Source organism: Neolamprologus brichardi, chromosome 18, assembly GCF_056152115.1.
Source record: "Neolamprologus brichardi isolate AB-2024 chromosome 18, ASM5615211v1, whole genome shotgun sequence".
NCBI classification, from domain to species: domain Eukaryota; kingdom Metazoa; phylum Chordata; class Actinopteri; order Cichliformes; family Cichlidae; genus Neolamprologus; species Neolamprologus brichardi.
In genome coordinates, this window is record NC_142121.1 from 4,490,437 (window position 1) to 4,508,271 (window position 17,835).

Here is a 17,835-nt window from a genome sequence, read left to right on the forward strand (position 1 = left end):
AACACAGAAGAAGAGGCATCCGCTAATGAAGGTGTTTGTTTGAGAACCTTCATTTAGAGACTGAAAATGAACGTTTAATGATCTGTCTGAGCACGATGGATGTCGCGCGTTAATGTGTTGAATGAAGCGAGGTGAGGTGAGACGTCGGATCGGTCAGAATTGGTGAGAAATGTTGAATTTGACTACGTCTCCATCATCATTAATGGCTCCACAGGTTTCAAACACTTCAAAGGGTCATTTGTAATATGTGGCTACTTAATAATGATGGGTAGCTAATGTCAATGGGCCTGAGAAAATGACTCCTCATGTGTGACCTTCATCGCTTTTACCTTTGGAGCCAACATGTCGTCTACGTCAGGATGGGCGGTACAGCTTTTTGTCATCGATAGAGAAAAAACACCAAAGGAGGACATGTGAGGTTAATTTCCTTTTTCCTACGAGCAATCCTTGATCCTTGTTACAATGACAGTTTTACCCTTGAAGGAGGGAACTTAACTGTAGCCTTGAGTTTGTAACAATTTTTAAACCTCTGGGGACAATTTAATTTGTACCTCGATGCGAGGATACTGTTACGACCCCCTCTGCTAGGCGACAGGAAGGGAGAAACATACACAAGCCCTCTCACGAAATCAGAGTAAATAAGGGGTTTTATTACAAACATTAGACTGAAAACCGACGGGGCTGTTCAACAGACCACCGGGGAAACGATTAATACACAAAGAAAAGAACGGGCAAGAGTAAAAGCTAAGGGTTAACTAAAGTGGGCCAGCAGACACAAGACTGTAATAAAACTGAGGTCAGCTGTATATCAGAGTTTACAAGCTGAGTTCAAATATTAGGCAGATGAGGAGGACACTGCATGTTCACGTCAGCGCAGCAATTTGCACTGAAGTAAAAGAGACCATGTGCTCAAACACTGTGAAATAAGAGTCTACCTCAGTTTCTCTAAATGCTGGGACTAATGTGATGTGCCTACTTACATCAAAGCTGTCTTCTGGCTTAGGGGATGGTGACTGCGGGGCTGACCGAGGTGTAGGAGGATTGGCAGATACAGCGGCTCTATCTCCAGAGCTCTAACCTTTAAGTGCATGGCATCCACCTCCAACTGCTGCTTTTTTAACTCCACCTCCTTTATGCGCAGCGTTAACTGCAGCTCTTCCTCAGAAGGGCCAGTTTGAGAAGGGAGATTTTTCAGTGGGGCAGGAATACCAGCAACAGCTCCCAGCTCGACTCCCTCTGCAGGACCTGGCTCACCAAACAACCCGCTTTCATGCAGTTTAATACACAGGAGCTCTTTAAGCTCCTTTTTCTTTGCATTCAATGGCACAGTCACATCAAAGAAATTGGCAATAAGAATGAGGTGAGAATGAAGTGATGAAGTGATGTTCTGCCAGTGATACAGAGTCAGATTGTAATAAATGTGTCCCAGCGGTCCCCACCCCTCGGGCCACAGTCCGTGAGTCATTTGGCACCGGGTCGCGAGAGTTGAGGCTCGGGTGTGAAATTTATGGTTTTCAGGGTTTTTATCATTTTTGTCATTAACTCGGTTTCCCTGGGTCCCGTGTGTTATGAATAAATCTTCTTTTTTTGGTAACGACACTGATTTTGATTTTTGGTACTGATTTTATTTTGTTGCATTTATCCACGACACCTTAAAGGCCGGTCTGTGAAAATACTGTCGGACATAAACCCGTCCGTGGCGCTAAAAAGGTTGGAGACCGCTGGCTTACACGGTAAAACCTAAACATCTAAGAGTCAAATTTATATTTTACTTAAAATTTTAGAGACATTTAAAATTTAGACAAAACTGTGCCAACAAGTATTTTAACACCTTTATGTGAAACCTTTTCTGGACCTTAAAAAACACACATAGTTGCTTTGAGGTCGAATATTTAGTCTAGGGATGCAACGATACCAAATTTTTCAAACCGATACGATACCGATACTTGGATCTGAGTACTTGCCGATAGAGTACAAAAACCGATACTTCTACCACACACACACACACACACAAATGCAATGAATTGGAAGACAGGTTTTATTTTATTCTCTGCCGATATTAAAAAATATCTTAATAAAAATGACCACAAAAAAATTTGAAGTGAAAAATAAGCAGTTCTGTTAAATTATTGCAGAGTCTCCACATTGTAATTTAACAGAATATCACTGAACTATTGGCACTGTCTCTAGGGGATGTCCCCCTAGTGGCCAATCTAAAAAACTACAACAAAAATGACAAGCCACCCTCTGATTTATGAAATAAGCTAGTATCGGTTCATGGTATCGGTTAACTTTTACGAGTATGAGTACACGCACATTTTACAGTATCGGCCCGATACCCGATACCAGTATCGGTATCCGGGCCGATACTGTAAAATGTGATACTGTAATTTAGTCCTTTATAGTTTGTGTTTCATGTTTGTGCATTTCCACAGCCTGCATGAAACGCTGTGTTTTACTCCAGTTTCAGCTCTGGTATGGGCTAATAGCCTTTAAATGAATAAGTAAATGATTCATCAGTTGTATCTTTTTGGATCTGCATGCTGGTGACCTCATGAAAGTATAATTAAAACAACTGCAGAGTAAATCCGGATGTACTGACCTCGGCGTTTCTACATTTGTAGATTTGGCCGTTTTCACAGTCAGACCTTTGGGGGGAAAGCCTGTAATGATTCCAGTACACTCGATTTGCAGAGGATGAAAAGGGTTGCTTTAAAAAGAGAGTTATGGCAGCTTTTGACCTTGGATATATTTTAGTTAGAGGAAGGCCGAGTGAGACGGGAAGCGATGAAGTGGTAAATTAAAACCCGAGGAGACCCTTGTAAAGAAAGAGCCTTGCGCTGTTCAATTACCTTTTATAATAGTGCATATTAATGTCTTGCAGGGTTGTCTGGGGTGAGGGTTTAATGGAGTTTAACTTTGTTTCTGGAAAGTTTTGAAGGTTATAATAATAACAGGTGGAAATAAATGGTTGCGCATTTGCTCCGCTTGTATCCAAACCTTTGTTTTCTGTCCTTCATTTCACGATTTGCCATTTTGATGCTGTTTTCACGTCCCGCACATGAGTTACAGCTTTGTTATAACGCGTGCTTATTTGAAGAGCTTTGTGACCACTAACCCGAGTGCAAAGTGAACCTGCTGCAGGGGTGAATGGAAGATGCATGACTTGCTCTGAAGTGTCGGTCTGATAGCCGATGTTGCATTTTGGTCTTCCCTTTTCTTCCTTTTCCTTAACTTTCTTTTGTGTATGTACTGAATGTAACTGTGTGTCTGTTCTTCTTTTTCATTTGTAACTTGAATGAAACCAAAAGGGGGACAAGCAGGTTCATTCTATGTGCATGTGCTTTCCCTCTAGACTCTGGCTGCCCTAACGAGAAATTCGATAAATCTGCTTCCAAACCATCTCGCACAAGCTTTGCATGTCCACTCTGGTCCTGAGGAAATTAACAAGCGAATAGAGAGCGCCATCGACTTACGGAGTGGCGATAAGTTGAGAAGAGAGCATATCAAGCCTTTCTCACTGATGTTTAAAGACTCCAGCCTGGAAGAGAAGGTAGCTGGGGTTTTAGACAGATAACTGTTTTTTTCTTTCTCTCTCCCTCCTCATATCTTTTCCTAAATGACGACTTTCAGAAGCAAAACAATAACCAGCAATTTTTTATTGTCCCATCATGAGTAAGCTAAAGGCACATGAGGTACTGCTGTGGGATTGCAGGAACAAAAACACTGACATTTTGTATTTTACTGTCAATCTGAGTCAATTTAAGATCCCACAACTTTTAATGACTTAATAAAAAAAGTTGTGTTTTTTGGGGGGAGGGGATACGATGCACTGCAAAATAGATTTAATGGTTTTCTTTTAGCTAAAGACTTACTCATCTTTGTAGCAAATGGACTCTGAAGTGTGCCACCACAATAATTAATACAGCAGAACACAGAGTGCAGAAGGTTAAGCCAGACGTTGGCGTCGACCTGGATTTTCTCTGAAAAGCTCTGAAATGACGCAAAACAATGAGCACAACAAGAAAACTGACGCCACAGAATATCTATCAGACATCTAACCAACATCTAACCCTCCTTCCTGTAGCACACAGGTAGTGTTTGGGATTTAGGCTCAGTCACACTAGAGTAAAAGTAGGAGAAGCAACTTTCTTGCTTACCTCCTTCCTTACATTGGATTCTGTCTCCTCCACTGCCTGTTTGCAATTAGTTAGCAAGTCGACCGCTTTTGATTGCAAGATTGCACAATTCACCTGCCTCCAGACTGACTGTAAATTATCACCCTCTAACTCATAAATGCAGACAGATGTACACATGTCAGTCTGCATCTCCTTGCAACAGGGAACACAACTTAACTAGTTGCCAACTGTTCCGATTATACACCTTGGTTGTCGAGGCCCGGGGCCATTCTGCAGTTAAACTGCTGTCCTGTGGCAACTATGTTGCTATTTATGGAGGAATTTATGAACTTAACTGAACTCGCTTCATCTTATTGTAAGTTTATTGAAAGCTTTGAAGTTAGAATAGAATAGAATAATCGTTTAATTGTCCCACAAGGGGAAATTTAGTTGTAACAGCAGTTGCTTTGAAGGCAGCAATTGATTGCAGTGAAAGTTGTTGCAGACCTCGATTTATCTTCAAAGCAGCCGCTGCAAGTTCGTTGCACATGGTCACAGTCGTTTTGATTGGTCCCCAAACACTGTTTTGCCTCGTGTGGCTGTAGCATTAGCAAATGCATCTAGATCTGGGTGTCTGATAAGTATATATCCTGTAGGAGCATATGCTGGGATGGTGGAGGGCTTCAAACAGCAGGCAGTGTTGCAAGGTAGCAGCAGAAGTGACATGTCAAAATTTTCAGCTTAAAACTGTGAGTGTATGTTTGGCTCGTAAATGACTTTATAATCAGTCAATAATTAATGCATTTGAGTTAGTCCATTATTATCCATAATTCCATTATGCAATTTAAATGAAAGAAAGTCAAATTATTTTCTTCTAATTAAATGTATTTTAGGATTCCTCTCAGGTTTATATGTTCAAACAAAACAGGTTAAAAATATACAACAATGAATTATTATTCTGTTGGCACACTTCACACTCCGTAATAACAACACAATCAGCTTCATCTCTAACATTACAGACTAACCATGCATGGCATTAATATCTTCTGTGAGTTAATGTAACTATTATTCTCACACATCAAACACGTGTAACTGTGACTCATGTTTGACGTGCTTCAAATCTGATGAAGGATGTGAGATTTTTTTTCTTCGCCAAGCTTCGAAGCTGGATGAAACATGATGTTTGCCAACACCTGGAGTCCAGTTTCCACCTTCAGTTTACTCATGACCAAACGTCCATGCCGTGGACCCCTTTTACAGTCCTGTGGAAAAAGTTGACAACATATTCAACTCTATTTTTTCTTTTTTTTTTACAGGAGCACACTGCATTCACTAAAGGAAAACAGCATGACAGGAAAAAATATGTTTTTTCTCAAAATCCTGACTTCCATATCCCATAACTGCAGCTGAACGTGTCATAATGATGAGATGTTTGAAATATTTATTTCTGTTAAATGTACTATATGTAATACTAGAGTGTCTACATTAGGATTTATTATTATAAAATTTTATTTATTGTTACTTTTTTAATCATCTGTAGTATGTCGTTTAATGTCGCTATTGTGTTAGAAACTACACAAAAAAGTATTTACAATTCTATACAAGCAGTAGTGTCAATAGTCAAATGACCTTTGATGAGGTCATACCTTACCATTTAGCAGTTTGTGATTTTATTTTATTCAAATTTAAAGATATTTAAAAAGTGGTTTTGTGTTTTATTTCGTCTTCAAAAGAAACAAACTCAAATGCAAACATCTAAACGGGGTTAAACACAGCTGCCAGTTTTCATTGCCGTTATCATGAGATATGGAAGTTGGAAAGTGTGTCTGTGTTTTCCCGCCTTTTCTTTAGTGAATGCAGTGAACTTCTGAAGCTTTTAGTCCCTTTTTACCCTATTTTTTGTTACATTACTGAGCTCACTTTGACCTTTAAGTTGACTTTCGTTTTGCTCCTCCCTCTTCACATTTGTGTTTCCCCTTGAATCTTACATTAAAAACTTTTTCCAAGAATCTATTATTATTATTATTATTATTATTATTATTATTATTTTGTTGCCCTCTTAACCTCTTTAGTAAATGTGCAGTGATTTGCTGTTGGCCTCCCTCATCTTTTTTTGCCAAAGTTGTGACAAAACGTGAAGCATCCTCTTGCTAATTTCCCAGCACCCTTTGAGAAAGAGACAGAGCGAGGACGGGGCAGCGGGGGTTACAGGGAGGGAAGTTTTCAGTGAAACGATTCAGGGCATTTTGGTCAGACTGGTGACTCAGGTCAAGTTATGTTCGTGTAACTCGGCAGAAGCCACAGGATCAGAAAATTAAAATGTGTTAAATAAAGACTCTAAATATTTTTAAATTAAATATTCAGAAACAGTAAAGTATTTAGAAGCAATAATAAATATAGCTATCTGATAAGACAGTGAATACTACTGTTATGATTGTGCATTTAGTAAGCTAATTAGCATAATACGCTAGCATGGTGCTAGGCTAGTGCTAGCTTAATGCTAGCTTGGTGCTAGCTTGGTACTAGCTTGGTGCTCAAAAAATTAAAAAATATCTTCCAAGTGTTATGAGTAATGGTTATAATTAAAACAGTCAACTAGTGTTTTAATATCTCCCTTTGTGTACTTGTTAAACAGGCTAGCGTATCTCTTTCTGTTTTAGTGTAGCAGCCAAGCTAGTCTTCTTATTTAAGAGAACAGGTCATTTTATCAAACATTAAGAAGATTCTTGAACCTTTGGCCAGGTGCAAATAGTCTGAAGGTTTCCTCACAGCTCTGGATTATTTACATTGATTGCTAGCATAACTATACCAGGTTTCAGAATATAAAAATTAGAAAGTAGGTCTATATGTAAAATACATAGAAAAAAGTAGGAGAAAGTCAAAAAGACAAAAAGGTTGAGGCTTTTAGAAATCCTTATTAGAGTTTTTTATTTGGTTGAGTTGTTAGCATTGATACTTGAGGACTAAAAAGACATTTGAAAGAAAAAGCTAATTAATTTCATATTATTCCTACTCTAAATATAGTAACCATTTGAAGTCCCACCTGAGTTTTAGCTTTGCAGTCTGCTTATTTTGACACGGCGTGCATCGTTTTCGTCTCTGACTCCGCTAAAAGCTAGCATTGTGCTTGTGAGCTTCGCACCTTCCCCAGGACCCCACAGCTAACCCACCAGCTCCTGTCTCTCTCTAACGCTTGTGTTTGAACCGTGGCATGCATCTGTGGCAGTGCACTGGCGTGTTTGAGTTGCATTTTGATGTCTTCTCTGTTTGTCTGAAAACTTGTTTCTCGTCTTCCCCTCACCTGCTCCTCCTCCTCCGTCTTCTTTCTCTTTGTCTTCTCTTCACTGTGCAGTATTCACAGATGAGGGACGAGGTTTTCAAATCCAACCTGGTGTGCGCCTTCATTGTGCTCGTCTTCATCACAACCATCCAAAGCCTGCTACCCTCTGCCAGGTAAGAGAGCAGATATTCAATAAAATGATCATTTTAAAATGCACAATCTCTTAATTCTGCATGTGTAGCAGCTTTTGCACCTTCAGTGTAAAATAAGAACTTCCCTGACCCTCTTGGTTGCGTCTAAGACACTGGGGACTGATTTTTATGTGGGTGTAGCACCAAAATCCAATGGATACACTGTTTATGTTTGCTCCTGAGTTCCTTGCTTCAATACCTTTCTTCTGGTCCCAACATCACCAGTGAACAAACGGGACTGGTCCAATGAGACTTGAAATGCTGTTAGGGCAAGCTTGGGCCCACATAAGGTTTCATTCTTTCTGTTCACAAATGTAATAACTATTTTTTAGGGCTTTTGGGAGGATGACAAAGTTGTTTGAATTATATTTACACAAATTGTAACTCCTGATAAATATCCTTGGATAAAAACCATTTTTTTGCTCTGATGGTTGGTTTCCTCCTTCCCATTGAGTGTTTGGGCAGTGGGCTCCCACACGCATTTGCACTGTGACAGAAAGTGGCAGTTTAACCTTTTATGCAGCATATGTAAATTATAGCTAGCTGGCTAACAGTAGCTTCTTTGCTTACTAATCTTATTCTTAGAAAAATGCCGTGTTCCAGTTCCCTCAGAAGACGGATGTGACTCGTTGTGTTCCAGTAGGAAAGTCCTAAAGCCACCAAAAGCAGGATTTGTATCGGTTCTTGGTGAATTTGAGACGTTCATAAATTGCTAGCAGTGCAGCACAATACTTGACTCTGTGTGCTTAAAATCACCGCTGCAGCACAGTCATGGACGGAGCGCATATGGATTATTTAGTGAGGCGCAAATGCAAAACAGTAGATTAGAGATTACAGGTTTTACTACTGCTCACGCTTACTGTCGCCATCTTGAATTGAGTTTCCGAGTTAAAAATCCTAGCTGGGGGGCTGTTCCAGATGGAAATCCTGGAGAACTTGGAAATTCTGACATTAATCTGTACCGTACCAAAATCACATCAGAGAGGAAATGCTAGCTGTCCAGTATGTTCCATGGTTCTTGTTTATGTGTAAAAACAGGGGTCATGTTGAGGCTGGAGGCTATTCTGAAGGTCAATGTGTGAGAGGCAGGGTACACCCTGGACAGCTCACTGGTCTATCACATAACAAAACCCTGACCTATGTAGCCTTAGTATATGGGTTAGCATTCTCTGCTGCACGCAGCTGTAGATGCTCATGTCATCTGTGAGAGGTTAAGGACTTGGGTTGAGTGGACAGATTTAGGTTGTATTTTAAATGTAAAGGTTGAGGTTTTCTTTTTTTTCATCATGTCAGAGGTTTAGAGGGTGGGGGGAGAGTGGGTTAGGTGAAGGAAAGAAGGGAAAGGAGGCAGAAACAGCTGCGTTATAAGTCGTGTCGTCTCTGTGACTCTGACTGTGAAGGAAATCTTGTGTGACCAGGTCAGCTCGAGCAGAATCACAAGCTTTTAATGACTCTGAGCCGAGGAGAACAGAGTAAGGTAATGCCAACTGACAATCTGAAAGCCGCTTTGATGCCTGTCTGCATCTATAGAACAACAGCACACAAGCTTCACTAAATACAAGAATTCTGCAGGTTTGTGTTGTCCTCAGACTCGCTCAGGAAATATTCCCCTGCAATGGTGCTGCTTTCAGGTCCTTATAGAAATCATCATTAACTCACGTGAATGAAAACCTGGTTAGTGTCCAGATCTCAGTGTAAGTTTAAGCATTATAAAAACGCCTACCTTAAAAAAGAATTGGTTGCACCGGACAAAAAAGCAGCGGCCATTTTTATTCAGTTAGCGTTGGCCTGTGTTGTGTTATTCTGTAAGAGCACCACATACGTTTTCAGCAATTTGCCCGTTTTAGTTCAGTGGTGTCCAGATGTTCGTGCAGTAGAGGACCATATGGAGCTATATGGTTTGAATACACCAAAGCCAGAGTGAAAAGTGAAAGCAAAAGTCATTTAATTGATGTTTGATGTGATGGAGATACTTTTCCAGCAGGTGACACGTTTTAAAACCTTTACCAGTGTGTGTGTGTTGTGATGCTTTCACATGTGGTCCTGTTTAATCTTACTTTTCCTTTTTGCTGTAAAAAGGAAAATGAGTTCTTTAATGAGGCGCCTGGTTAAAAAGGTTAAAGTGGCTCACTGGTGTTAGTGTTCGATCATAGATGATGAAGCCGGTGATTGACGGTGGTCAAAGTAAATGCTTATAATTCATCAATCGAGGTGATTTTTGCCTCATTTCCCTATTGATGCATTCAATTGTTATTATTATGAGATCCATAATAAATTGAAATTGAATAAATTGCTACACTTATCTATCATCATCATCAACACATGAGAGAAAACAGAAGCAGGACATTTCTGACTGAAAGGGAGAAATAAACTGTGTGTGTGTGTGTGTATTCATATCTTTGTGGGGACCAATAATTGGAAGTTTATTGTACTTGTGGGGACCAACAGCCCTTATGGGGATGTGGTTTTAGTGTCAGGGTTACAATTGGTTATGGTTAGGTTTAGTGTAAGAGTTAGGCATTCATGTTTCATGGTTAGTAAAATGGAGAGAATGTTGTCTCCGGGAGTTTAGCTGATTTGATTTAGAGCGGCAAGGTATGGGTGTTATGGGTGTGTTCCTGTTAAAGAACACGGAGGCAGCTTCCAAATTTAGGAGATTTATTCAGCTGTGGTCTGTAGTAATGATACATAAAGCAACCATCAGTACAGCACACATAAAACATTCAACATGTCCAGACATTATTCTAGCACAGAGATAGCACAAGGAACTGTATTCAACACTCACATCTGTAACAACTTCAACAATTACACAAGATTTATAATTAGCATTAACTAGCTTAGTAGCTTACATAGCATTAGCGTATTAGCATAGGATAACACTAGCATAGCCACGAGGGAACAAACACACAATAGCAGCTGACATACACAACATCATGTAAACAGAACCCACCTTCTGGCATTCACACACAGCAATAAACCAAAACCCACGAGATACTGGTGAGAGGACACAAGGAAAAATGCTGGCTATCAGCAGCTACAAGGGCAGACTAGCAGCACAACGCACAGAGTGGTGCATTCAAGGAGCGTCAGCATAGACATGGTGAGTTCAATGACGTAGGACATATCAATTTCCACAGTGCAAACACTATCTATAAACAAACCACAACACTTCAACCAAGCAAATAACGTGTAAACAGTGGGCTTTCTAACAGTTAGGGTAAGGGGCTAGGGAAAGCATTATGTCAATAAGATGTCCCGAAAGATATAATTACCCGACATGTGTGTGTGTAAGAGAGATTTTTTTAGGCCACACGTCGTACATTGTGGAGGTGGACAGTGCCATTGAGTGCACACTAACATTAACCTCCTCTGCATCCCGCCCAAGTGGCAGCGCTAGCAGTCATCTGTGATCCCACATTGGGCTGTTAGCAGTTGAGAGCACATTTCCCAATGCTAATTGGTATTAGGATATTGGTGGTAGCCCTGCGACAGACTGAAGACCTGTTCAGGATGTACCCTACCTCTCGCTAACACAGCTGGGATAGGCTCCAGTGGCCCCTGCGACCTTGAAAAGGATGCGCGGAAGCGAATGGATGGATGTAAAATTTGTTATTACATAAAAGAAGAGCCCAGACCTCTCGTAATACAATACGTTTGAAGGTTTGGACATACATAATATTAATAATATTTTTCACTTAACCCTTCATGCATGAATTATGACAATCTCAATCAGGATTTTCTTCTTCAGTATTTTTATTCATCTTTAGGTGTGAAAAGATGAATAAAAATACTTAAGAAAAAAGTTGTCATAATTCATGTATGAAGGGGTTAAATAACAATAATTACAATGAAACACATCTATAGTAACATTAAAGGACCAGTGGGTGGCAGGCCATGTGGTTCATGTGCAAGTGTGCCATCAACACTGACACAAATAAAAGAAAACAGCCTTTGAACAGCTGTCCACTGTAGTGACCAATAGGCGTGAAAGGGTTAATGTTACCATTTTTCACAAGCTTATTGAAATGCATCTCAGTAAGCTCGTGACATAAAGAAAACAAAACATCATCCATGTATCCAATTCCTGGTCACAGTGGTGCTGTCCCAGCTCTTATATGGCGAGAGGTGGGTGCACACGGCAGCTCACCAGTCTGTTGCAGACTCACAGTTACACATCAAGCTGATTTAGAGTCACCAGTTCATCCAACATGCTTGTTTCTGGACCGTGGGAGGACGCAGAGAGAGCAGACACCACGCAGAGAGCTCCCAGCCAGCCTGTGAGGTCAAACCTGGGACCGTCTCACTATGAAGCAACAGTGCTAGCAACTGCACCACTATGCAAATTAAATATATTCAAATTATTCTTTAAAAGTCAGCTTGATTACCTGTTCAAATAAAGACTAGTCCTAAGCTGCAGTGTCCCACTGGCATATTTATCATTGTGTTTTTGCAGCATGGTAACCATGGTGATCCAGTTCTCGGTCCTCATCATCCTCCATTCCTGCCTGGTCCTAGTTACGACAGCGGAGGACTACAAGTGTCTGCCTCTGGTCCTGAGAAAAGCCTGCTGCTGGATAAACGAAACCTACGCGGCACGAAACGTCATCATTTTCGTCTCGATCCTCATCAACTTCCTGGCAGCCATGATCAATATCGTGAGTTCTTTATTTATTTTTTTTAGATGTATTATTTAAAACATGGGGTTAATGTTTGTCTGCAAAATAACTGTCAGAATGCATCAAATATGGGAATGCTACATGGTTAGTACCGCAGCATTTCTTCATACTTTGGGCAACAGGACAGTGTGTGTTTGTGGTAATGAAGAAACATTTCACCTACTTCAATAGCATGGCTGCTAAAATGTATTTTAATGGGTTAATTAAATATGGAGCTTCATGAAACAGATTGATTTGATGGATGGTGTGCAGTACCTCAATCCATCCAGTGGGGTAAATACAGACTACAACACTTGACTTCGTACTTGTTGGAAAGCACAGTGGTACGACATTTAATGCCAGTTGAGAATTCCAAATATTTTCTATAAGATTGCGGTCTGGACACTAGCTAGAGTATTTGGATCATTCGGCTCTCCTTTGTTATCTTGGTGGTGGGTTTTTAATCAATGACCCATCTTCAGTGTTCTGGCTGAGGCAAGAAACTTCTTGTTAAAGATTTTATGCCACGTGACTCCGCCCATTGTCATCCTGTACTCTTAGCAGAAAAACAGCTCCGAAGTGTAATGTTTCCGCTCCCATGCTTGGCTGCATGTGTTGGGTCGAGTTGATGCCAAAGAGCTCGACTTTGGCTCCATCTGACCGCAGCTCTTTCTGCCAAGCCTTCTCTGAATCATTCAGATGTTCACTGCCAAACTTGGGACACACCTCTACATGTGCCTTCTTCAGCAGGGGGGCTTGTGGGAACTGCAAGACTTCAATCCATTATGCCGTAGTCTGTGGTCCCAACTACTTTCAGATCATTAACAGGCTCTTCCTGCCTTTGCTTGATATTCTGTCTTTCTCCATTAAAATTAAAGACTTTGTTTCTATGTGAATGAGCAAACGTACAAATTGAGTAGGGGATGAAATAATTACTGTTTAACACCATGCATCGCATTTTCTTATTATTTTAATCAACTAGGAACATCCTTGTTCTCGCTCTGTTGCTGTAATTTATTCATTTAATTTTTGAAATACATATATTTTTTAACCCTTTAAAACCGGTCGGAGCAGCACGCTCTGTTTTGCGTAACTATTTTTAAATCCCGGTAGCTCTGCAACCACGTGAGCTAGCGCAATAATTTTTTTTGCATATGAAACCGGAGGAGTTGTACTTACATCTTATGCCATCAGCTTGTCCTCGGTCACAGTTTCCTTCCACATATAGTTTTGCAAAAACTGCATAAAAAGCACTTGCAGCAACAAAAACATAATATTCCAGAAACAGGCTTTGCCGATCCGATCAGCTGTTCATAACACTTCCTAAGTTGGAATAGACGTCAGCGCGAACTTTTGCATGTCCGCCATGTCCTGCCCGAAACAGGAAGTGATGTCATTTTCGCAGAAATGTAGTTTTTTTTACCATCAGGGCCTCATGAGCCTATACTGGTGTTTTTAAAAGTTATCTTTGACTTTATGACTTTCTGTGTCGTTTCTGGGATGCTTAGGACTCATATTGCACTGCTGGAAATAGTTTATTTTGATGCACATGCTGCTTTTTTGCAAATTTGCATTATAATATTTATTTTCGTTTTTCCTGCAGTGTATAAAAATTGGTGTATTTCAAAAATAAAACTATGAAGACACTCAAAATAAATTTCCTGTGGTGGGAAACTATTTTGTGCAACTTTTTTGTATTTACAGTTTTGAGGGATAAGCCTCTTAAATTTCTCTAACTAGAAATATATGTTAAAAAACAAAAACGATTTTCAATTTTTTTGTAGTTTATTGCACTTTTTTGCAATTTATGTAATTACTATGCACTTAATGCAGACATATTATTAAAATCTAGGCTGTAATGGTTGTATTGATGTATAGCAACTTGAAATGCTCCCAAAAATGGCTCCACAGCATGTAAAAATATAATATAAGCTCTGGCGGACTTGGTTCTATAGTAGGTCTTAAAGGGTTAAAAAAGAAGCTGCTAAGGTACGTTGGAGATAAAAGCAACGAGCCTACAATATTCTGCAATGAAGTAACCCACTCAACTTCTTAGTTTGTAAAGTATTTGTTCAGTTGCTTTAATTAGTCAGATTTTAATTACCTACACATCCACATTTCCCCCCTTCTGTCTGCTGCTAATTCAACCCTTCAGGTCTTCAGTTATTCGTGTCAACTGCATCACTCCTTGTGTGCAGGAGAAATTTGGTGTTTTCCTGCAGAAAGTTGAAATCAGCTGTCAAACTATCTTGAAATATTAAAAGCGTGATGGAAATTTGTCTGAAAGGGAACGTGGGGTATTTTTATGCAGATCCTGCATCATTTAAAACTGTACAACAACAGTAATCCACCCTGTCGGTCTCCCATAGCTGTGGTGCGACTTCGACAAGTCCAGCACCTTCAGGAACCAGACGTACAACGAATCAACCTCCATCCCCGACATCTGCTTCTACCCAGAGGTACAAACTAAATGAGGTGTCTAAATTTTGCAGTCGGGTCCATCTGTTGTGTCGTTTTTTTTTCTTCCCACTTGTGTGACAGCAGCAAACTGATGAATTAAACATCCTCGACATCTGCTCGCGCCCAGAGGGAGGTCTCGCCTCAGACAACGCTACGACTGATGGAGCCATCAGAACGTCACGGAGAAAATATCCATTATGTTGTTTTGCTCACATAATATGCAGCTGATTGATGAACTCAATAAGGGAGCCACATTTTTATAGCTCCGAGCTCGGGTTGACTCGTGTATTGTTGCATGTATACATCATAAACGTATTTCCTCCTGAGGCTCGTGCGCGCAAATAAGACCTATTTTACACACATAAAGAAGAGTTATTGACTTTGTTTTAGGCCGCACCAGAACGCACTCCAATATTAAATTAGACAAAAACTGATGGCTGTGCCAAGTCAGAGGCTTTTGGTGCAGTGAGCGGGCTGTGAGATATTTCATTTCTATAAAAGGGCACTTTACCAACTTTACACATAAAGGCCAGTCGACTCAGTCTCATCTTGTGATAATGGAGGTTTAATGTGGAGGAGCTAATGAGTTCATAGTGATGCTGTAAATGTTACTTCAGTTTGGAGACGGAAGATTGGCAGCAGGAGGTTTGTGTGCAGGCGAGGGAGTCCACCAGTGAGGACAAAGGTAAACACAGAATGGTTTCTGGGGTGAAGAGTCAGGATGATTTCTGCAGCTGCAGCAGTCTGTCTCTTATTAATGAAGTAAAAGTGTTACACACGTCACTCTAAGTGCTAATGCAGGCTAACAGGTAGTGTTGGGGAGTAACGGAATACATGTACCGCCGTTACGTATTTAAAACACAAAATATGAGTAACTGTATTCCGTTACAGTTACCGTTTAAAAAGGTGGTATTTAGAATACAGTTACTTTGTTGAAATAAATGGATTACACTGCGGTACTTTCCTGTCTCATATTGTGGCGGGTCAGGACTGTTTGGGTTTTGTTTGACAGCTACGTTCTGTTGTTCCAGGCGGCAGCGTTATGGTTGCCATGGTTACAGGGTGACGCTCTCTCTCTGCGTGTTTCCTGGGTGAGAGAGGCCTTTTTGTTTGTGTTGTGCTAAGCTAACAGGCAGAATGCTACAGGTATAGCTGTAAAGAATGTAGCATCATAGGCAGTGTAGTCCGTGCTGCAGGGAGAATGGACTGCCATACACGTTATGTGTCTGTGAGCGAGGGAGGGAGAAAAAGGAAAAGTACGAGCTGTCATCGAGCAAAAACGGGAGCTGGAAGCATGTAAATATAATAATAACCACTGCAGCCAAGAAGAGTGCCTGACGAGCCCAGTTGTAAGTAAGCTATTAAGACTCGACTGTACACCGTGTTCGTGTTTTCCTCCAAAAACAATAAGTTCTGTTGGAGCAGCCTTTCAACACCTCTCTCTGTCTCTGCTAGCAAAGTTGACCCAGACAACAAAGTAAAGCTAGTTTTCAGCTACGAGCCGACACAGAACCCACCGTATTAGCCAGAGGTCCCTTTACTACGGTTCGGAGCCGCGGACCTTCAGTAACAGTAATAAATCACAGCAATAGTACATTCATGTAGTTGTAAACAGCATGATAATATATTAAGTAATCCAAAGTATTCAGAATACGTTACTCTCATTGAGTAACGTAACGGAATACGTTACAGAATACATTTTGGGACATGTAATCTGTAATCTGTAATGGAATACATTTTAAAAGTAACCTTCCCAACACTGCTAACAGGTAGGCTTGGTTTAGTTTGTTTGCATGATAATACAAAATGTGTCCCTATTCATAAAATTCCAGCTTGCCCAGTCTCCCCTTCAAGCTCTTTCTTCTTTCAAGTTCTCTTGTCAGATCTCTGAACCATGTCAAACATCTCAGATTTTCAATAAACTCTGAGCATCTAGAGCTAGAGGAGGAGGAGAGCACTATAGTGGATGATATTGTAAATCCTTTGCTTCTGAAGATGAAGAAGGCCTCACCCATGTATCCTGGGACAGGATGCAAATATTGTAGAGGACTACGAGTACCTGGGGGTCCTCATCACCAGCAGGCAGACCAACACAGAGGCTCACAAACGAGGGAGGAAGCTTGTGTTCACTGTGTGCAGCAGAGTGATGGTGCTTTTGTATACCTTAATTCTGGCAGCTGCAGCTGGACGTCTTCCTCTATGATTGGCTGCAAACTGGAGACTTTGTTTAGTGACTTCCTCTCCATCACAGATCACTCTGATCAACCTCTGCACCACATGCTAACATCCACTATAATACAGTATAGATACCTAACAGAGATTCACCTGTCACTTATTATTATAATTAATAATATTGTTATTATCATTATTATTTGCCACTTACCCTGTGAGCCCGCTCAGCTGGGATAGGCTATGGCTGTCCCAGCTGGGCAGATGTTGAGTGGAGACCTTTTCAGTGCACTGTGGGCTACGGCTGTTGCACTGCAGTTCATTCAGAGGTCATTTCCTCTAATGTTTCCCCTCAGATGCTTCAGGACTTTACAGCAGTGCTGTGCTTTGAAAGTCTGATAATGAGGGATGAATTCAAGGTGCATGAAAAAAAGAAACCACATTGTGCATCATGTGTTGATCATGTTTCTCACTTGAATTATAGCGATGACACTTGAGTCAGCTTTACACAGAACTTCATATCTGCACAAGTTTAAGTCATGGTTTCCTGCAATGTATTACAAAACTACCCCACTCTACTACTACTGACGATTCTCACACATGTAAAAGTCGGCTTGGAGAAAACTGAAGAAGCAGGAAAATGTTATACACCTTTTTTTATATATATATATATATATACTGTTTGTTCAGATGACTGGATGTCCATCCACTTATGTCCACTTTGTTGTGTTATATACATATGACTAGGGATGGGTATCGTTTAGGTTTTATCCGATACCGGTGCCAAACCGGTACTTTTCAAACGGTGCCGGTGCTTAAACGGTGCTCAAACCGGTGCTTAAAGAATGGAGAACACAAAATTGGTCCAAAAACCTCTCATGTTCAGCTGTTTTTTTTGTAAAAAGATAACAATGTTAGCCTTTTCTGCAGCTATGGGGCATATATGGTATCACTCTTGGCTG

The 17,835-nt window shown here is 40.5% G+C and overlaps 1 protein-coding gene and 1 long non-coding RNA gene across 3 annotated transcripts in view; one reads left to right on the top strand and one right to left on the bottom strand.

The window, feature by feature from the left end:
* Window positions 1-17,835, top strand: part of adcy8 (adenylate cyclase 8 (brain)) — a 151,510-nt gene that overhangs the window by 92,546 nt on the left and 41,129 nt on the right. The window contains exons 8-11 of one of the 2 annotated variants that reach the window (XM_087831364.1): window positions 3,356-3,553; window positions 7,471-7,571; window positions 12,043-12,244; window positions 14,614-14,703. In XM_087831364.1, the coding sequence (XP_087687490.1) occupies window positions 3,356-3,553; window positions 7,471-7,571; window positions 12,043-12,244; window positions 14,614-14,703 (591 nt within the window). The remainder of the gene's footprint in view (window positions 1-3,355; window positions 3,554-7,470; window positions 7,572-12,042; window positions 12,245-14,613; window positions 14,704-17,835) is intronic. The other variant, XM_087831365.1, reaches the window with a different exon arrangement.
* On the bottom strand, window positions 5,102-10,641 carry LOC148097332 (uncharacterized). The gene is made up of 3 exons (XR_015716751.1): window positions 10,540-10,641; window positions 7,420-7,564; window positions 5,102-5,380 (listed from the first exon to the last, which is right to left on the bottom strand). It is a non-coding gene; the product is annotated as an uncharacterized LOC148097332 (long non-coding RNA).